The sequence below is a fragment of the Sus scrofa genome, chromosome 1 (genome assembly GCF_054392235.1).
Source record: "Sus scrofa isolate SSC_HxYL_T2T_F1_AM1 chromosome 1, Sscrofa_HxYL_maternal_Yorkshire_Landrace_v2.0, whole genome shotgun sequence".
Lineage (NCBI taxonomy): Eukaryota > Metazoa > Chordata > Mammalia > Artiodactyla > Suidae > Sus > Sus scrofa.
In genome coordinates, this window is record NC_139383.1 from 105,496,391 (window position 1) to 105,519,125 (window position 22,735).

General features: G+C 41.4%; 1 protein-coding gene across 2 annotated transcripts in view; it reads right to left on the minus strand.

Annotated features, from left to right (window-relative positions):
• The window catches only part of LOXHD1 (lipoxygenase homology PLAT domains 1), a 196,111-nt gene that overhangs the window by 109,405 nt on the left and 63,971 nt on the right, over positions 1-22,735 (minus strand). The window contains exons 9-14 of one of the 2 annotated variants that reach the window (XM_084964969.1): positions 15,066-15,201; positions 14,124-14,284; positions 13,037-13,123; positions 12,490-12,625; positions 3,137-3,291; positions 1,108-1,268 (exon numbers count right to left, since the gene is read on the minus strand). In XM_084964969.1, the coding sequence (XP_084821095.1) occupies positions 1,108-1,268; positions 3,137-3,291; positions 12,490-12,625; positions 13,037-13,123; positions 14,124-14,284; positions 15,066-15,201 (836 nt within the window). Of the gene's footprint in view, positions 1-1,107; positions 1,269-3,136; positions 3,292-12,489; positions 12,626-13,036; positions 13,124-13,209; positions 13,386-14,123; positions 14,285-15,065; positions 15,202-22,735 lie in introns of those variants that run through there. The other variant, XM_084964963.1, reaches the window with a different exon arrangement.

Genomic DNA, 22,735 nt, shown 5'->3' on the forward strand with positions numbered 1-22,735 from the left:
ACAGCACAGAAATTGCTGGTATTGCTCCTCATTCTAGAAACGTCTCTATCAGAAATGCTCAAGAGAGCCCAAACTGGCTGTGAGAGAAATCCAAAGGTTTAAAAAAAAGGGAAAAGAAACTATCTTGCTAGTCACCTAGGGAAAGGAAATGGAAACAAAGGAAGATAGCTTGGCAAGATATCAAAAGGGAAAAGATGGAGTTCCCGTCGTGGCGCAGTGGTTAACGAATCCGACTGGGAACCATGAGGTTGCGGGTTCGGTCCCTGCCCTTGCTCAGTGAGTTAACGATCCGGCGTTGCCATGAGCTGTGGTGTAGGTTGCAGACGCAGCTCGGATCCCGTGTTGCTGTGGCTCTGGCGTAGGCCGGTGGCTATGGCTCTGATTTGACCCCTAGCCTGGGAACCTCCATATGCCGCAGGAGGGGCCCAAGAAATAGCTAAAAAAAAAAAAAGACAAAAGGGAAAAGATGTGGGGGAAGGGCCATCCAAAGGGAGGGAACAAAACACCTTTAATTTAAAAGTGTAATTCAGCAGGTAACTAAGCCTCTGAGGTAACTCTCAGTGAAATTCTAAGGTTGTTATATTTTATCATTTAAAAAAGTTCCTGTCGTGGCGCAGCGGAAACGAATCCGACTAGGAACCATGAGGATGCAGGTTCAATCCCTGGCCTCGCTCAGTGGTTTGAAGATCTGGCATTGCCGTGACCTGTGGTGTAGGTTTCAGACACGGCTCACATCTGGCGTTGCTGCGGCTGTGGTGTAGGCTGGCAGCTGTAGCTCTGATTGGACCCCTAGCCTGGGAACCTCCATTTGCTGCAAGTGCGGCCCTAAAAAAGCAAAAAAAAAAAAAAAAAGCCAACATTTTGGTACTGAACACACATAGTAGCACCACACTTGGGACATTGATGCTGGCATTCCATCGTGTGTGTGTGTGTGTGTGTGTGTGTGTGTGTGTGTGTGTGTGTAGGGGATGTGAGATCCAGGTCTAAGTGCCACTAGCAGGGCCACCTCTTTTTGGCCCTGACCACATCTTGAAGCCTCTGAGTCTTCTCCCAACTAAGACCCCCAACCTAAACTGGAGAAAATCAGAGCAGGCAAAACTCATGTACCTGAGACACGGGAACTCCACGTTGTCACTCTCAGGCTGCCCCTCCTCTCTCACCAGCACCCGCTCCAGGAACCAGCCGCTGCCGCTGCCTTTGCCATCGTGTCTGATCCTCACCCGCCTCACCTTCCGCAAGGTGACAGACTCAATGGTGAACTCATCGGCCTTTGCAAGGAAGGACAGCAAGGCTAGTTAGATGGTGGCTCCCCTGGGACCCAGACACGAAGACATGAGCCCAGAAATCATAAAAGCCATAGCTGGTGGGCTGGGCTCTTGGTCTTGTACAGGTGGGCAGGGGACTACCTGTAAAGGACAGAGTGCACCCCTCTCCCAGTTCCTCCCACAAGAATATCATTAGAGGTCAAGTTCCCAACAACTGAGATCTGTGTTTTTTGGTTAAACAGTGGCCATTCTCTGCGATTTTTTTTTTTTTTTAATGGATGCACCCATGGCGTATAGAAGTTCCTGGGCCAGGGAATTAATCTGAGGTACAGCTGCAACCTACGCCACAGTTGTGGCAATGCCTTTTAAACCAACTATGCCAGGCCGGGGACCAAACCGTGCTTCCACAGTGAACTGAGCTGCTGCAGTCGGATTTTTAACCCACTGCACCATAGAGGGAACTCCCCTGTGATCTCCTCTTAAAGGGCAGATTCCTCCAGGAGGATTAACATGTTAAGCTGTTATCAGTCACTAAACATTTACTGTGAATTGATTCCTTGGTAAATCTCCTTGGGCTCCTTGCCACAAAAGGACACTGGCCCCCTTTTGAGAAAGGGAATGATGAGAGTTGATTGGAGGGAAGAAATCTGTGGTCTTGCTCATTTCACAGTTTTGCCTGCCCATGAGGCAGCAGAAATGCAGCAGGACTAGAGAGTAGCCAAGTCTCTGGGAGCACACCTGGGGCTCCCTAGGGACAGAGACTCAAGGGTGGGATTGATGAAGGAAGGAGTCAGAAGATGTAGAAAGAAAAGAGGAGGAAGGGGTGTGGCTGGCCCTGCCCTCGCCCAGGAAGGGGTGGCAGAAGAAGGCAAGGACCAAGACTTGTGTGATGACCACCTGCAAATCCCTTTTGCCTAGCAAGCAACCTTGGACCTCACATTATTGCAACTACAGGACTCTTTACTGAGCCTCTTCTGTGTGCTCCTGGCCAGGTCTGCTGGCAGGAGAGTATACCCGCCATCTCTAATCCTTAAAACAGCCGGCCATAGGTAGGCATCCTTTCCCCCATTTTAGACACAAGGAAACTGAGGCTCAAGGAATGGAGTGCCTGGCCCATCTGCCTGACCCTTTCCCCATTGTTTTGCACAGCCTCCCCAGTAAACCCATTTGATGGTTGGGGAAGACAAAGGCACATGTGTAATGAGGCTAGGAGCAGAGCCCAGCTCCCCCACTTCCATGTTTAGTGTCTTTCTTTTTTTGGCCACCCCACAGCATATGAAGCTCCCATGCCAGGGATCAGATCTGAGCTGCAGTTGCAACCTACATTGCAGTGGTGGCAGCGCTGTATCCTTTAACCCACCGTGCCAGGCTGGGGATGGAACCTATGTCCCTGTGCTCCAGAGACGCCCAATCCCATTGCGCCACAGAGGGAATGCCTTTAGTGTCTCTCCTGGTTTCTTTTTCAAAATGGAAATGAATGAGGTGCCCCCAGGGGTCCTTCCTAGTGGAGAAGGCAACGTACCCAAGCTGGGCCTCAGGTGTCCCAGCTTTCTGCCAGCCTAGGACCTCCAGGTCACATGTAAGGCATCTGGCTTCCTTCCCTGCCTGTCTACCCTACATGTCCTCCTGCTCTGCCCTCTTCTCAAAGCTCAGGGGTGGGGAGGGGACCATGACCCCTCTAGGGTGACTCTCCAGCTCCCCGTCCTAAGAACCTGGTGGGTGTCATGCATGTCAGTTCCCTGTCCCCTCACCCAGAGCCCACCTCTCTGATGGCCAAGGCCCTAGTACGGGTCAGCTGTACTTTGATCAGGGAAGACAAGGTCATGGACATGGGTGGGGTAGGGGTGGAGGAGGCACACTGCTCAACTTACATTGCCCTTCTCAAACAGGTCGGTGTTATTCCTGCAGTTGTAGAGCAGCCGCTCCCCCGTGTCCCCCGCATCACCAAAAAGGCAGAGATAGACGTTGGCATCAGTTCCTGCACCTTCAAGTTCCCCTGTGCACACAGTCACGCGGTACCGGGCCACTGGCAAGCACAGAAAGGGACACCACTGGTGGGCAGCCCCCTGATACCAACACTGGGCCTGCTGCTCCCCACCAGCGGGAGCAGCCGCCTCCTCTTCTCCACCCAGGTCCCATCTGGACTGACCCAGCCCCTTCCCCAGCTGCCTCACACCAGTCAAGGGCCACCTATCGGCACATCCCTTGTCCCAGACAGACCAGACCTTCCTGATCCTGGCTAATCATCAGAATCCCCTGGGAAACTTTTATATAAGAGTTCAGTTTCCTGAGCCACACCTCAGAGCTCCCAAATCTTAGTTCCCAGAGCAGGATCCCCAACAACTGCATTGTTTGCAAGCTTCCCCAGGAGACTCTGGTGGAGTTGGCAGTGTTTGGGAACCCTGAGTCTCATTCAAACATTTTGGCATTTGACTCCATTCAACCCAGCAGATTTTTTTTTCTTTTTTGCCTTAGGTTGCTCTCCAATCATATGTGCCCTATCTCCCCAAGGAGAGTAGGATAGCTTTTCCTCCAACCAGAACTGAACCTCCCCTTCTCTCCAGAACTTCCCAGTGCTAAGGCCATGCCAAGAAGAGAAGCAGAAAGTTACAAAGTGCAGCTGCTGTGGGAAGGGTGGCAACTTCCTCTTAAGTTGAAAATGTGCCATGGAGAAGGCTGACCTGCACCTCTACACCACAGTCTTACCTATCACTTAAAACAAGCATAAAAGTGAAATTAATTCACTCATTTGCCCCATGTCTGTTTACTGAAGATTAGTAGGTGGTAGGCAATATTATAGGTGCAGGGATTCAGCAGTGAGCAATATGGACAAACTCCTGCTCCAGGGAGCTTACATTAGAATTGAGAATGGAAGAATGGAGAGGAGGGATGGACAGTAAGACCCTAAGTTATGAACAAGAACATTTCTGAACTATATCTGTAACAAAGACAATAAAAAGGAGTGATGCCACAGAGAGTGATGGAAGTGGAAAGGGGTGAGGGGGTAAAGGAGATTTAAAGATGTAGAAAATCTTGCTGCAAGGAGGCAAGGTTTGGACTAAAATGTTAGGGTTAGGAGCCAGCCACAGGTCCTCTGAGAGAAGAGGGTGCTGGTAAGTGTGAAGCCCTAAGGTGAGGATGTGCTGTGTACGTTCCAAGAGTGGAGAGAATAGGGCAATATTGCAGGAGTGGGGGGTGTGGCCAGACCTGTGGGGCATGACAGTTCAAGGTAAGACATGTGGCTTCCTTTGTTTTTTGTTTTTTTTTTTTTTTGTTGTTGTTAATGCAACAGGAAGCCATTATAAGGCTTTAAGCAAGGTGGTAACTTGATCTGATCTATGTTTTACAGAGCATCTGGCTGCCATGTGGAGAGCTGATTATAGGGGAAGAAGGACTGATTCAGAGAGGCCAGTTAGTGGAATAGTTATAGTAGCCTAGAAAAGAGAGGAGGGAGCCTAGGACTGGGGGTGCAGTGGAGATGGAGAGAAGTTGGTAGATTAGAGATATATTTTGGAGGTAGAAACACAGGATCTGGTGGTGGATTGGAGGGAAAGAGAGGCATCAGGAATGACTGGGTTTTTGACTTGAGCAACTAGGTGAATGGTGTTGCCAATAAGAAATAGGGATACCTGGGGAGAAGGATGGGTTTGGATATAAAAATCAGTGATTCTGTTTGTTCATTATAAATTCAAGATGTCTGTTAGATGATCATAAAGATGGCAACTGAATATTTGTCTGGAGGACCAGGACTGCTGACATGACTTTGTCCATCAGAGGCATATAGATTACACTGAGTCACAGGGCCAGGATGAGATCCCCTATGGAGAGGATGCAGACAAGGACTGTAGAGGAACACTAACATTAGAAGTTAAGCCCGGGAGAAGCTAACTCAGATGAGAAGCAGCAGCCAGTAAAGCAGAGGGACTTAGCTCTGAACCTAAAATTGCTCTAAAAACTCTATTTTGACAGAACACTGTAAACCAACTATAATGGAAAAAATAAAAATCATTAAAAAAAAAATAAAGGGGATGTTAAGGCATTCCCAGATGAACAAAACTAAAAGAACTCATCACTAGCAGACCTGCTCTATAAGAAATATTAAAGGGAGTCTTTCACATTATACATTAGGTAGCAACTTGAATTCATCCAAAGAAATAAAGAGCACCTGGACATACATAAATATATAGATAGGGTGCGTATAATATATAGATAATAATAATATATGGATAGTGTGAGTTTGAAACTCTTTTCATCTCGTATCTTATATAAAAGACAACTGCATAAAGCACTAAATATAAAACTGCATTGGTGGGTTTATAATGTACAAAGAAGTAATTTACATGATAATATAGCCCAAGGAAGGAGAAAAGAAACAAATCTACATTGGAGCAGAATTTTTGCATATTAATGAAATTAAGTTGGCATTAATCTGAACTAGAGTGTTATAAGCTAAGATGCTAATTGCAATTCCCTGGGTAACCACTAAGAAAATAACTCAGGAGTTCCCGTCGTGGCGCAGTGGTGAACGAATCCGACTAGGAACCATGAGGTTGCGGGTTCGGTCCCTGCCCTTGCTCAGTGGGTTAACGATCTGGCGTTGCCGTGAGCTGTGGTGTAGGTTGCAGACGCAGCTCGGATCCCGCGTTGCTGTGGCTCTGGCGTAGGCTGGTGGCTACAGCTCCGATTCGACCCCTAGCCTGGGAACCTCCATATGCCGTGGGAGCGGCCCAAGAAATAGCAACAACAACAACAAAAGACAAAAGACAAAAAAAAAAAAAAAAAAGAAAATAACTCAAAAATTAAATATATATGAAACAAGGGAACTAAAATGGTATTCTAGAAAATATCTATTTAACACAAAAGAAGGAAGAAAAAAGGAAAAGCAAAAAGTGACTAAGACAAATAGAAAAAAACAAATAGCAAAATGGCAGGCATAAATCCTGCTTTATTAATAATTATATTAAATGTGAATGGACTACATATTTCAATCAAAAGGCAAAATATAATGGTAATCCTGCAGAGAAAGAATGAGTCCCCCTACTTCAGATTTGCTCAGGTATCAAGGCTGATGATGCCACACATGTACTAAGAGTGAATATAAGATGGTTATTCACATAATGAGGAGTTCTAGGGAGAACATGATTGACCTTCAAACATATCTAAAAATGGCTTGAGACAGCAGAAAAGGTTGACTGGCTTGGGATTTTATGGTAGCCAGGGATGAGAGTTTCTTGTATGGGTCCTTGCGTGGCTTCAACTTTATACCAGTGCCAAGGAAGAGAACATCCAGGCTTTCTTACCAAGTTGCCCAGATATGAGGCAGAAATCAGGAGGGACTGATTAGCTGGAAAGTTGTCAGCAAACAGCAAAACAAAGTCATGGGTCACTTTGCTGTTTAGCATAAATATGCACAACATTGTAAGCCAACTATAATAAAAAAATGATGAGAATAAATATTTGCAAAAAAAGGCATACTCTTTAAATTTATAGAAGTTGGAAGAATAGATAAGTGGATCTGTCTGATTATTGGAAGAGGCACATTTTTGATTCAAATAGTTTTGATTTAAAGGCACAAATAGGTTGAGAGTAAAATGCTGGCTACGAAGACTGGCTCAAAAAGAAACAGACAGTCTGAATAGCTCTATAATTGAATCAGTAATCAGAAAATCACCCGAGAAGAAAAACTCAGGCCTAGATGGCTTCACTGCTGAATTCTACCAAACATCTAAAGAAGAAGTAATACCAATTTTTCTCAAATAAAATAGAAAGGAACATTTCCTAATTCACTTTGGCATCTCCCTGCTCCCAGACCAGACAAAGATACCACAAGAAAAGAAAACTGCATACCCATATATCTTATGAATACAGATGTAAAAATGTTCAACAAAATACTAGCAAATGAAATCCAGCCAGGGATACAAGTTAAACACATGAAAATCAAATAATGTAATTTATCAAAAAAAAAAACCCCAAAATCACATGATCGTCCCAATAAGCTCAGCAAAAGCATCTGACATGATCTAATATCTTTCGTGATAAAAAAATCAACAAAGGGGAATTTCATCAACCCATAAAAGTCATCTATGAAACACCCATGGCTGACACCATACTCAATGGTGAAAGACTGGATGGTTTTCCTCTAAGATCAGGAACATGACAAGGATCTCTGTTCCCACCACTTCTATCCGACATGGTCTTGGAGGTTTTAGAGAAAGCAATTAGGTATCCAGATGGGAAAGATGTAAAACTATCTCTATTCACGGATGACATGATCTTATATATAGAAAATCACTAGGAATTCACCAAAAGCTATTAGAACCAATAAATGAGTTCATCAAAGTTGTAGAGTAAAACATCAATACAACAAAATCAACTGATTTCTATTCTCTCACAATGAATAATCTGAAAATAAAATTAAGAAAACATTTCCATTCAAAATAACATAAGAAGAATAAAATACTTATGAATGAATTTAAGAAAAAAAGTGAAAACCAATTAATAAGTCATGGGGATGTAATGTAAAGCATGGCAACTACAGTTAATAATACCATACTGCATATTTGAAAACTGCTGAGGGTTGATCTTAAAAGTCCTCATCACCAGAAGAAAAGTATATAACTATGTATGATGATGGATGTTAATGAGACTTATTGTGCTGATCATTTTGCCATATATACAAATATCAGCTCATTATGTGGTATACCTGAAACTAAATATAACATCGTAAGTCAATTATGCCTCAAATAAAAAAAGAAAGAAGTGAAAAAACTTATGCTCTGGAAATTAAAAACCATTGAAAGAAATTAAAGATGATTTAGATAAATGGAAAAGCACCCCATGTTTGTGGATTGGAAGACTTAACATTGTTAAGAGGGCAGTACTCCCCAAACTGATCTACAGACAAAATGCGATGTCTATCACAAACCTACCTGACTTCTTTGTAGAAACTGACAAGCTGACTCTAAAATACATATGGAATTTCAAAGGACCCAGAATAGCCAAAACACTACTGAAACAGCATTATAAAGACAAATAACAAGTGTTGGCAAGGATAGAGAGAAATCACTCTCATACATTGCTTGATGGAAATACAAAATGATGCAGCTGTTTTAAAACACAGCATGATAGCCTCTCAAAAGTTAGACAGAATTACCATAGAACCAGCAATTCAACGTATAGGTATATGTCCAAGAGAACTGAAAACACATGTCCACACAAAAACTTGTACGTGAATGTTCATAGTTGCACTATTCATGATAGCCAAAAGGGGAAACAACCCAAAAGTCCATCAACAGATGAATGTGGAATATCCATACAATAAAACATCATTCAGCAATTAAAAGACATGAAGTACTGATGCATGCTCCTAGACAAATAGATCTTAAAAATTTATGCTAAGTGAAAGAAATAGACACAAAAAGCCACGTATTAAATGATTCCATTTATATGAAATTCCAGAACAGGCAAATCTATAGAGACAAAGATAGATTATTAGTTTACAGATGTGTAATACAGAGATGAGGAGTGAGGTGGGGGGAACTGGTGTGATTGCTAATGGATATGGGGTTTCTTTTGCGGGCAATGAAAATGTTCTGGAATTTGATAGTGGTCAAGAATGCATGATTCTATCAATATACTAAAAGCCACAAAATACTTTAAATAGATGAATTGTATGGAACATGAATTACACCTCAATAAAGCTGTTTTTAAAAATGGACACTGGAATTCCTGTCGTGGCTCAGTGGTTAATGAATCCAACTAGGAACCACGAGGTTGCAGGTTCAATCCCTGGCCTCGCTCAGTGGGTTGAGGATCTGGCGTTGCTGTGAGCTGTGGTGTAGGTCACAGACATGGTTCAGATCTGGTGTTGCTGTTGCTGTGGCTGTGGTGTAGGCCGGCAGCTACAGCTCTGATTATACCCCTAGCCTGAGAACCTCCATATACTACGGAAGCAGCCCTAGAAAAGGCAAAAAAAAAAAAAAAAAAAAAAAAAAAGACAAATAAAATAAAATAAAAATGGACACTACTGGAGTTCCCACTGTAGCGCAGTGGAAATAAATCCGGCTAGAAACCATGAGGTTGCAGATCCCTGGCCTCTCTCAGCAAGTTAAGGATCCGGTGCTGCCATGAGCTGTGATATAGTGTAGGTCGCAGATGTGGCTCGAATCTGGTGTTGCTATGGCTCTGGCATAGGCCGGCAGCTACAGCTCCAATTTGACCCCTAGCCTGGGAACTTCCAGGTTCCTGCAGGTACGGCCCTAAAAAAAGACAAAAAAAAAAAAAAAAAAAAAGTAAGAGGAACAAATAGCATTAACTGGAGTGAGTACTGAGAGGGGGAAGCACAAAAGGGAAGGGAGAACACCAGCCTCACTTCATTCTGCATTTTGATTAAGGTTAGTTTTGGTTTTCTGGCTGTAACTCTTAGGCCATTCTCAGAAGCAAGCCAATGAGGGAATTTTGAAATCCCTCTACCCAGGATCTCCTGTCCCCTTTGCTGAGTTTCTCAAAGGTCTATTTGTCTGGACACTGTCAGGGGTCTTGATCCTCTCTAGAGGTTCCTCCCAGCCCATCTGCCATGGAGAAGTCAGGCTCTTTCCCAGAAAGAAGCCTGTGGAGAGTTAAAAATAATTATAATGTTAGCCATCAGCAGTGAAAGACTTTAAACAACGGGTGAGGATGAGAGCCTCTTGTACTTTAATTTTAAAATTATAGCTCAGCCTGATTAGCAAGAAGCTAAAATTTTCAACACTTGAGTCCAGTGGTCCCTTGACCACTCATCAGTGGTATGCAATAACTTCTGCTGGGCATGCAGTGGAGAATGCTGATCTCACTGGTTTACGATTTCACATAGCTCCTGCGGGAAAGGTAAGGTGGAACTAAATTGTGGGATTGTGAGTGTTTGTCTGTGCCTCCTGATCACCGTTAGCCAGTGCAGTCACCCTCGAAAGCCTCTTGGCTCTCAGATATGGCATTAATTGCTCATTTGACTGGCCCATAATTTCAAACCCAGAGAATTGGCTTTAAATTGGTATTTACTCATTTTACGTGATTCCAAGACCCTCCATTTAAGGGATTTCCAGGAAGTCCTGCGCATTATTCACTATACCCTGGTACCAACTGGGGAAGTGAGATGTTGCTAACAGCTCTGTATACTGTTACAAACAAGCATCCTGACCAGAAAAGGACATAACGAGTTCCTGTAGTGTTGAGTGAGGATATCGGTTTGCTTCAAAAACAAAAGAAATTTACGTGGGTCAGAATTTATTTCCTGGAGGAAAGAAATGTGAGTTGATATGGGCTCCAAAGTACAGCCAAGGACCCCGAGAAGGCATTAAATTGCCTTTATAGCCAGACCAGATGGTCCTTCTGTCACTGACCCAAGTTCTTGGACTCTTTAATCAATAGAAATTGCTAAGAGGTCCGATGAGAAATTCAGGCAAGGCTTTATTGGAACTCATGCTACAGCAGGAGGGGTCGAAAATAAGTAAAAGTGCCTTTGCTCGCTCTCTGAAGGTGGCAATCTGGTTCCTTAAATAGGGTAAGGGTAGGAGTGGATTGGTAGGTCAGGCTGGAGGGGTGGTTCAGGCAGTCTGCCCATCTACGTGGTGCAGGGATCATGTGCAGTCTTATAATAGGGAAGAACAAATCTGACTGCATATGAGATCTGGTTCTTTTACTTTAAACTTAATGCTCTTATGACAAATACTGGCAGATAGAAAAGGAGAAACTGATGGGAATACAATAATAGTAGGAGACTTTAACACCCCACTCACATCAAGGGACAGATCCTCTAGAGAGAAAATCAGTGAGGCAAGAGAGATCCTAAATGACACAATAGAAAAGTTAGACTTCATTTTCAGGACATTACATCCAAAAAAAAAAAATCAGAATATACATTCTTTTCAAGTGCATATGGAACATTCTCAAGGATTGACCACATACTGGGGTACAAAACTAATGTCAACAAATTTAAGAGTATAGAAATTATTTCAAGCATCTTCTCTGACTACAATGGCATGAAACTAGAAATCAATCACATGAAAATAAATGAGAAAAAAACTGACTACCTGGAGACTAAACAACATGCTACTAAAAAACCAATGGGTCAATGAGCAAGTCAAAAAGGAAATTAGTGGCAAAAAATGCAACCAACAGGGATTAATCTCCAAAATATACAAAAATAAAAAAAAACCCTATTGAAAAATGTCAGAAGACCTAAATAGACATTTCTCCAAAGAAGATATATGGATGGCCAGTAAGAACATGAAGAAAATGCTCAACATTAGCAATTATTAGAGAAATGAAAATCAAAACTACACTGAGGTACCACCTCACACCTGTCAGAATGGCCATCATTAATAAGTCTGCAAATAGTTGGAGAGGGTGTGGAGCAAAGGGAACCCTCCTACACTTTTGGTGGAAATATAAATTGGTACAATCACTATGGAAAACAGTATGGAGGTCTCTCAGAAAACTAAAAATAAAACTGCCACACTTTCTAGCAATCCTACTCCTGGATATATATCCAGATAAAACTATAATTCAAAGATACATGCACCCCTATATTCACTGCAGTGCAATTCACAATAGCCAAGACATAGAAACAACCTAAATGTCCATTGATAGATGAATGGATTAAGAAGGAATCAGATTCAATGGGAAAGAATGCTGTGATCATTCAGTAATATCTGCTGAGGGAGAAGGATAGGGCATGTGCTGTGTGTTTGACAACACTTGGGTGGTTATAACATCAAGGCAAAATCATCTCCCTTTACCTCTTTGAATGTGGATGCTAGTCTCTAGATTAAAAGCTCAGCTCTCTCCTACCTCAAATAGTAATAGTGGCTATAAGAATCCAGATCCAGCCCATCTTTGGGGGGAGCATGTCATGCATAATTTGAAGAAGACGTTTCCTTTAATTTCAGGGAGTGTCTGAAGAAATATTTTTCAGTGTGAATTCTTTGCATCCCCTCATAGCCAACCTGAAGACCCATAAATCTTCCCATTCTCACCCACACTCATCATCATAGAGCTTAACATCACATCCCAGAGATGGCTCCTCCAAGCTGGTCTTGAAGCTAGGACCTTCTAAGCCCACTCCTCATTCAGGGGTGCCTGATGATGCATAGTGGACAAAGATATAGCTCATGTACCAGACCCCCACTGACATACAAACTAGGAGTTCCGCTACTTCCTCCAAGATGGAGACCCAGTCAGTACTTACTGCTCATTATCCTCCGTACTGTCGGGCCCTCAGCGGTCATTTCCCTAACAATCTCATTGTCATCCTCATTGGCATTGAGCCAGCAATTGCAATTGAAGTTATACTTGTCCTTGGTCAGAGTGTTCATCAGGGTCATCTGCAATGAAGTCCTGGGGTGAGCCGGAGGGTGTCTGGAGATATTCATCCATACCTTGGGGTACCCATTCTGTTAGTTCATCTCAAGGAGGCCAAGGTCATCAACTAGAGATGACTCTTGTGGAAAGTTGAATATCAGATTAATATTTATCCCTCTGGTCTCCTGGAGACCCACACTTGCCTAGCAGTTGGGTGACTGGGGCACAATGCAAGTCTCCTAAAAGGCCGAGCATCCTCTTAGTCTACTTTGGAAGTCCTGTCCCCAATAGGATATCCATGTGTCCAAAGTCCAAATTCAAGTCCACCCACAATCACAACAGATAAAGGCCAACTTACATGACAGGGTCATTAGAAAGGGACCATTGTGGCTCCTCTCCCAACCACCTTTCAACCCCAAGGTGTTATATCTTACCTTTTCTAAATGCCATCCAGAACCAGGACTCCTTTTATCATGCCATACTCGAATCTTATAAAACCTGCCGAGGTCTGGGAGTTCAATCTATGGTGAGAAATAACAAGGTTTGAGTGTGCAGAACCCAGTGAAATGTGTTTATCATCATAGCTGACCCCCTGCCAGGAAGGCACCTGCTTTGAGCTGTTTCTTCAGTTTCAAGGGTGGGTTTGCTTCAAACCACACTTATATACTCTATCTGCTTGTGCCCCTTGTACCAGTGGCACATAGGGCAAGACAGCCATATAGAGCTAAGGTTCAGACTGGGCTGATGAAACTGAACAAAAATAACTGACCCACAGTAGGATCCAGACTAAAGAAAATCTTCCAAGCAATAAGCTTTCGGTTGCAAAATCCATATGGCAGCCCTGCAAATTAACACAGGTCCACAGCCCCAGGACTCTGCTGGGCACTGAAACAGACAAAAAGATCAATACTGCGGTCATGCCCTTTCCCTAGGGGCTCAAAGTCTAGCCGGGAAGACAAATACAGAAAGAGCAATGAACTGAGGATATAATAGAAGTACCAGCGGGGGTGCTCTAAGAGAGCTGCAAATTACAAATTATTCTTATCTAAAGGTCAGAGCAACACTTCTGTTGGCAAAACAAGCCTTGCTCTCCTTATATACATACCAAAAATTTGAAGCTGAATTTCTTTTGAAATGTTCTAAAATGTATACTTTCCCTTAAATTTGCTCCTCACTCTCTAATTCAGTCCAGATTGGGCAGTTTGACACTAGCCGTGCTCCAGGACTCTGTTCTACAATGATTTCTCTAGGTCACCAGGCTCCAGGATGTCCAAAGCCATTCCATGCTTGCTCCTTCCCCCACACTTGGTTCTGGATTGTTTGACTCAGTTGAAGGGCTAGATCTAAATTGCACCCCATCAATACATTGCCTGTAGATTAAATACGGCACCCCTTGCAGGGCCTCTGTTTTACCTTTTTGTCCTCAAACTTGATCCACACTTGACTTAGAAAACCAGAATCCCATGACAGACGTTTCTTACACTCCTTCCTCCCTCCCACCCCATCACACTTCCCTCCTACCCTAAATTTTTCAATTATGCCAGGTTTGAACCACTTGTTGTTGGGATTCAGGAGAATTTCATCTGTCCGCCCCTTCTGCCCATAAATCTGGATGAAGATAAGAGAGTTGGTACCAGCTTTCTTCAGGTCCGTCGTCCAGACCCACAAGGACCATGGGAATTCTGCAGAGACAGGTCAAGTTGTACCACAAATTTCAGAAGTAAAGAGATTTTCACACTACCAATGGGAAAGAGGAACAAATCAAAGATGATTAGGAATGAAGTGCAGGTTGTATACAAGTGTGCCCCACACTCAGAAACCCAATATAAAAACTGCTAAATTTGGGAAGTCAAGGATTCTTTGCTGTTTGAAAGAGTGTGGCTTAATGATCCTTTTAATGGTGAGAGTCTATTAGTATGTTTTAAATAAGAGGAAGTATGGTCAGTACATTCAGAGTGCACTGTGTTCAAGCATTCAGTTTAATAATTAGCCCAGGAGTTCCCGTCGTGGCGCAGTGGTTAGCGAATCCGACTAGGAACCATGAGGTTGCGGGTTCGGTCCCTGCCCTTGCTCAGTGGGTTAAGGATCCAGCGTTGCCATGAGCTGTGGTGTAGGTTGCAGACGCAGCTCGGATCCTGTGTTGCTGTGGCTCTGGCGTAGGCCGGTGACTACAGCTCCAATTCGACCCCTAGCCGGGGAACCTCCATATGCTGTGGGAGCAGCCCAAAAAAATAGCAAAAAGACAAAAAAAAAAAAAAATTAGCCCATCACGGTAGCTTATCAATTTGGGGCCACTGGAGTATAAGCTTTGGTATCAGGTGTATCACTCTGAATGGCCTGTACCTTGGAGAACTGAGCTCTCTGGGGGACCCCTTCCCTTCCTTTCCAGAGGAGCATTGAGAAGCAGGAGTGCCCAGGGGTTTGACATCCTGGCCGTTGCTGATTCTGGACACCTCCACCTACTTTTCAGCCTCTTCTTCCTGAGAGACACCATCTCATAGAGCTGCCTCTCGATGAGCCCATCCGCCTTCTTCTCATCCAGCCAATTGCTGCAAGGGAAGGTCTGCTGGATGCCAGTGAAAGGGCACAGAATCACCACCTAGGGGAGAAGATCACATCTCCAGCAGCAAGTCCCCTGGTTGGGACTTCCTTGCAATGTTCAAGAACCTTCTTAGCCCCACATTTAGGATTGTCTGCATTAGGACACTCAAGGAATGGTGCTTTTCTTCCCATTGTCAATCTCATTAAATCTTAGCCAAGAATACCTCCTCTAAGAAATCTTTCCAAGTAGGTACCATCCATTCTTCAATTGACTAGTCCAAATCTCAAATATTCTTCTCTCTACACACACCCCTTTTTGAACACTTCTTTTTTTTTTTTTTTTTTTTTTTTTTTTTTTTTTTTTGCTTTTTAGGGCCGTACCCAATGGCATATGGAGGTTCCCAGGCTAGAGGTCCAATTGGAGCTATAGCTGCCAACCTACACCACAGCCACAGCAACATCAGCATCAGATGTGAGCCGCATCTGCAACCTTCACCACAGCTCATGGCAACACCAGATCCTTAACCCACTGAGCAAAGCCAAGAATCGAACACACAGCCTCATGGTTCCTAGTCAGATTAATTTCTGCCGCCCCACGACAGGAACTCCTTGAATACAGTATTTCTTTATGCACACTGAAAATCTCAGTCTGAACCAAATTAACTAGAATACTAAATTAATCCCTTTTATTTGCCTTGTAGGATAAAGGTCAATTGCATAAAAGGTAATTAATATCTGTAATTTAATACAGAACTAACCACGCTCTTCGGGGCTTGATCCTTATTCAACCTTCTCTCCTACACCTCCCCCATCTCTACTCACATTCTGAACTGATAACTACCTAACACAGACACATCTAGACTTTTTTTTTTTTTTTTTTTTTTTTTTGTCTTTTGTCTTTTTGTTGTTGTTGTTGTTGCTATTTCTTGGGCCGCTCCCGCGGCATATGGAGGTTCCCAGGCTACGGGTTGAATCGGAGCTGTAGCCACCGGCCTACGCCAGAGCCACAGCAACGCGGGATCTGAGCCGCATCTGCAACCTACACCACAGCTCACGGCAACGCCGGATCGTTAACCCACTGAGCAAGGGCAGGGACCGAACCCGCAACCTCATGGTTCCTAGTGGGATTTGTTAACCACTGCGCCACGACGGGAACTCCACATCTAGACTTTTGAAGAGAAGCATCGGAATGCCAATGATAGAGATCTTCAGAGTATCAAAAGAGAAAGGACAGATGATGGCAATTAGATTAATAGAAGCCAGAGGATATTAGGGCATGGGGGAATTATAACACAGTTTAGAATTTTTTATCTCTAAAATTTCTTTTAAGAATGAAAATGAAATTAAAAATTTTTCAAATTAACAAAAACAGGGTTTTCTACTGACAGACTTTATTTAATCTAATGCATATATTTCAGAAGAAAGAAGAAAACTGACACCAGAATAGAGGTCTTAGATGCTAAAAGAATTGGCAAGCAAACATACTGGCAAACAGGTAGGTAAATATGAACATGCAATGACTGTACAAAACAACAATATACAATGTCTGGATTTAAAAGTAATTTGAAATAGATCTAGAATACTAGGCAAAGATAGCATGCAACCTAAATGCAGGGTTATTAACATTAGAAATTTCTAAGGTTCTTGAATTGTCTAAGAAGGAAGTAGAGATGGTGATTAAATTTAGGCCTTGTCACAGTAAGTATGCACGCTAACATTTCAATAGTGACCACTAAAAAAAAAAAAAAAAAAAAAACAGAAAGAATAATTTCCAAATCACTATCAAGGAAAAAAACCCCACAACCAATCAATCAGAAAGAAAGAAAGAGTAAAAGTAGGACAAACAGATGTGTCAATAATTATAATAAATATAAGTGGACTAAATTTATTAGTTAAAAGATAGATAGTATCAGAATGGATTGTAGTAAAGATTCAATTCACCAGAATGTTATAGTAATTCTATATCTCATAAGATAGCCTCAAACCATAAGCCATAAAAATTGTTAGTCCTACAGTAAGAAATTTAAATAGCTACCACTCATATAGGAAATTTCAACACATCTCTCTTAGTAATTAATAGATCAAACAGACAAAATACTATTAAGGAGAAAGAAGATTCAAACAACAAAAGTAGCAAACTGAATTTAATAAGTAAAATCTAAATCTTAAATTCAACTCTTGGAACATATACAAAAATTTAAATGCATTGTAAAATAAATCTAAAAAAATTGTTAAATGCCATTATTCAATGTTTTCTGATTAAAATATTAAATTAGAAATAAATAACAAATACATAACAAAGCAAGATGTATTTGGAACTAAAAATTACCCTTTAAATAATGAATAACAAAGTAATTTCAAATGGAATAATAAATAAGAACCATAAAAGCACAAACCATAGAAGAACAAATTGACTTTCATCAATATTAAAAGCCTCTGCTCTTCAAAAACATTGTTAAGAAAATGAAAAGGAAAGCCACGCATTGGGATTTTGTGTGTGTGTGTATAATAAATATTATATAATATATTATATATACATAGATATAGTCTGACATAGAACCTATATCAAGAATATATAAATAACTTATAATTCAATAATAAAAAGATAAAAAATTTAAAAGGGGCAAAAGATACCTCACAAAAGAAGATACACAAATGATCCATAAGCACATGAAAAAATTAATCAACATAACTAGCTATCAGAGGCATGTAGATTAAAACTATAATTAAATTCCACTACGTGGGGGCAGAGCAAGATGGCAGAAGAGTAAGAAGTCGTGCTCACCTTCCCCCACAAACACATCAAAAAAACACATCTACATGTAAAACGACTCATACAGAACATCACCTGAATGCTGGCAGAAGAACTTAAACCTCCGAAAAGGGCAAGAAACCCTTGACATAACTGGGTAGAAAGAAAGAAAAAAAGAGAGAGAGAGAAAAGGAATCAGGAAGGGACTAGCATTCCTGAAAGGGAGCTGTGAAGGAGAAAAGGAACCCACATCCTGGGAAGCTGCCTAACTGACAGAAAGATCAGCCAAGTGGGAGGGACCTCAGAGTCGCAGAGAAAAGCGCAACAGCTGGACTGAGAACAGCAAAGCAGAGTGAGAGCTGCACAGATTATCTGAACCACTGGCTGGATACCACAGCCTGAGGTGCTCAGGCGGGGGCTGGGCGCTGAGACTCAGGCTCAGGAGGTCAGTTCTGGGGGAGGGCTGGGGTTGGCAGTTGGAGACAGCTTGAGGGGCTAAGGAGCAGTGTGCCACGGCGGGGGAAATGGGACCTAATCAAACCAACAAGATTTTACACAGCAAAGGAAACCAAAAAGAAAACAAAAAGACAACTTACAGAATGGGAGAAAATAGTTTCAAATGATGTAACAGACAAGGGCTTAATCTCTAAATTATGCAAGCAATCTATACAACTCAACAGCAAAAAAGCCAACAACCCAACTGAAAAATGAGCAAAATACCTGAATTGACATTTTCCAAGGAAGATATACAAATGGCCAACAAGTACATGGGAAAAAGCTCAACATCCCAGATTATTAGAGAAATGCAAATCAAAACTACAGTGAGATACCACCTCACACCTGTCAGAATGGCCATCATTAATAAGTCCACAAATAACAAATGCTGGATGGGGTCTGGAGAAAAGGGAACCCTCCTGCACTCTTGGTGGGAATGTAAGCTGGTACAGCCACTACGGAGAACAGTATGGAGGTACCTTAGAAAGCTATACATAGAACTCCCATATGACCCACCAGTCCCACTCTTAGGCATATATCTGGACAAAACTTCCCTTAGAAAAGACACATGCACCCACATGTTCTTTGCAGCACTATTCACAATAGCCAAGACATGGGAACAACCCAAATGTCCATTGACAGATGACTGGATTAGGAAGATGTGGTATATATACATAATGGAATACTGCTCAGCCATAAAAAAGAACAAAATAATGCCATTTGCAGCAACATGGATGCAACTAGAGATACTCATTCTGAGTGAAGTAAGTCAGAAAGAGAAAGACATATACCATATGATATCACTTATACCTGGAATCTAATATATGGCACAAATGAACCTTTCCATCCAAAAGAAACTCATGGCCTTGGAGAACAGACTTGTGGTTGCCAAGGGCGAGGGGGAGGGAGTGGGATGGACTGGGGTGGTTGGGGTTAATAGATGCAGACTATTGCCTTTGGAATGGATTAACAATGAGATCCTGCTGTGTAGCACTGGGAACTATGTCTGGTCACTTATGACGGAGCATGATAATGTGAGATAAAAGAATACGTAGATGTATGTGTAACTGTGTCACCACGCTGTACAGTAGAAAACTGACAGAACACTGTAAACCAGCTATAATGGAAAAAAATAAAAATCATTATATAAAAAAAGAAAAGGTTGAAAATGGAAAAAGAATTCCACTGCATACCCATTAGAACATCTAAAAATTTAAAAGACTGACAGTACCAAGTGATGATGAGGATGTAGAACAACTAAGTTTCTTACACATGGTTCATGGGCATACAAAACAGTACAGCCACTTTGAAATCAGAAGTTCTTTGTGTTTTTTGTGTTTTTATTTAAAGGTATATTTACCATAGGATACAGAAATTTCACTCTTATGTATTTACCCCTCAAACTTATAAACATACCCATACAAAGACTTGTACATGATTGTTCATAGCGGCATTATTCATGATAGCAAAAAAAAATCCTGGAAATGACCTAGATATATACAAACAGATGAATGGACAAATTGTTGTATACCCTTACAACAGAATACTACTTAACAATAGAAAAATGACATTCTAATACATGAAACAATGCTAGAAAAGATAAATCTAATCTTTAGTGACTGAAATCAGACCACTGGTTGCTTGAAGCCATGGAGATTGACTGGGAGGGAGCACAAGGAATATGTTGGGTGATGGAAGCATTCCACATATTGATTCTGGTGATGGTTACATGGGTGTATATAAGGTTGTCAAAACTCACAGATCTGTACAGTTCGAAAGAGTGCATTTTTATTTTATCTCAATTATACTTCAACAAAGTTGATTTTTAAATGAAACAATAAAATCAAATAAATGTCATGTGGGATGCAATAAAGCACTACTTGGAGGGAAAATCATAGTGTCAAATACTTACTTATATGAGAAAAGAAGAAGGCTAACATTTAATGAGCTAAGAATCCAACTTAAGAATTTAGAAAAACAGCAACAACAGAAACCCAGAGAAATGAAAAAGAGACAATAAAGTTAAGAAAAATAAAATAGAAAATAGAGATAGGATATAAACAAAGGCAAACATTTCTCTCTTCCAGGAGAGGGAATACTTCTCATTTCATTCTAGAATCAAACCTGACAAGAACTACATGAGAAAGGAAAATTGAGGGCCAACACCACTCATGAACATCAATACAAAAAGTCTATACTATGTCTAATCACTTGTGATGAAATCAAACATGTATGTGTAAGTGGGTCACCACGCTGTACAGTAGAAAATTGATAGAACACTGTAAACCAGCTATAATGGAAAAAAATGAAAGTTACTATTTAAAAAAAAAGGAAGAAAGCCAGCCACAGAAAGAGATACTGCGTCATTCCACTTATATGCAATATTTAAAATGGAATAATATTTAAAATAAAATTGAATTAAAATAGAATTTAATTTAAATTCATAGAATCAAAAGTGAATTTGTGGTTCCCAGGGGCTGGGGGAGGGGGTAAATTGGGAGTTACTTATTAATCAATAGGCATAAAGTCTCAGTGAAGCAAGATGAATAACCTCTAGAAATCTGTGAACAGCATTATCCCTATAGTCTACAATCATGTATTTTACACTAAAAATTTGTTCAGAGGGTAGTTCTCATATTGTGTTCTTACCATAAACAATAAAATCTAATAAAGGAAGAAGGAAAACAAAACAAAACAAAAAAAAGTCTATATAAAATGTTGGCAAACCAGTTCCAGAAACATGTAAAATTAAAATTCATTATGACTAAACTTGGCTCATAGAAATTCAGAGTTGGGTGTTCCCATCGTGCTTAGCGATAACAAACACAACTAGTATCCATGAAGACACAGGTTTGATCCCTGGCCTTGCTTAGTGTGTTAAGGATCCTGTATTGCTGCCAGTGGTGGTATAGGTGGCAGATGCGGCTTGAAGCCTGCACTGATGTGGCTGTGGAGCATCAGTTTACATATAGCCATATTGCTAAACTCTTGTTATCAAGTGTGGCCATTTGTCTATACATTTTTGTGGTGCAGCGGAAACAAATCCAACTAGTATCCATGAGGATATGGTATCTATGAAGATGTGGGTTTGATCCCTGGCCTCAGTCAGTGAGTGGGTCAGGGATCCGACGTTGCCGTGAGCTGTGGTGTAGGTCATTGATGTGGCTTGGATCCTGTGTTGCTCTGACTGTGGTATAGGTTGGCAGCTGTAGCTCCGATTTGACCCCCTAGCCAGGGAACTTCCACATGCCATGGGTGCATCCCTAAAAAGCAAAAAATAAAGGAAGGAAAGAAGGAAAGAAGGAAAGAAGAAAAGAAGGAAAGAAAGAAAGAAAGAAAGAAAGAAAGAAAGAAAGAAAGAAAGAAAGAAAGAAAGAAAGAAAGAAAGAAAGAAAAAAGAAAATACAAAAAAAATTAAAGAGCTAAATTTTAAGAGCTACTATTCTATACTCATAGATAGGAAAAGCCAATATAGTGAAGATCTCAGTTCTTCCAAATGGATCTACACATCCAGTTGAATTCTATTCAATAGTTCTTCATGGCAAGTTCTTCGTTCTTGGCAAGAAAATTCTAAAATTTCCATGGAAGTTAAAGGGTCACAGATAGGTTAACACATACCTGAGGAAGAAGAATAAAGCGGACAAATTTTCCCTGGGAGATATCAAGGTATAAAATGAAGATGGTGAGTAATGTGTTAGTGGAGGAATAAGCTAAATCAACAAATGGAACAGACTAGAAAGCTCAGAGGCAAATCATCCACTTTGGGAATTTGATGGATGACAGTTGCCTTTTCAGAAGAGTGGGGAAAATTACTATTTAAGAAACCAGTGCTTTCTTAATGATAAGATTTACCTAAAACACTTATAAATACCCGATTACGTGGAAATTCTGACTCAGTAGGTCCGGGTTGAAGCCAGTGTATCTGTTTTGAAAAAGAATTCCAGGTGATTCTTAACTTTACTTGAATTTTAAAAGCCCTTCAATAAATATTGCTGGGAAATTTGGATATCTACACTGAAAAAAAGGAAAAATTGGATCCCTATGTCATACAAAAACCAATTCCTGGTAGATTAAAGATATAAATATATAAATGAGAAAACCAAACTTTATAAATTTTGGAAGAAGATTTCGGAAAATGTCTTTATAGATTTAGGAGAAGTAAAATTTCTTTGAACAGAAGTTCCTGTCATGGCGCAGTGGAGATGAATCCGACTGGGAACCTTAAGGTTGTGGGTTCAATCCCTGGCCTCACTCAGTGGGTTACAGATCCAGTTTTGCCATGAGCTGTGGTGTGGGTCTCAGATGTGGCTCAGATCTGGCGTTGCTGTGGTTGTGGTGCAGGCCA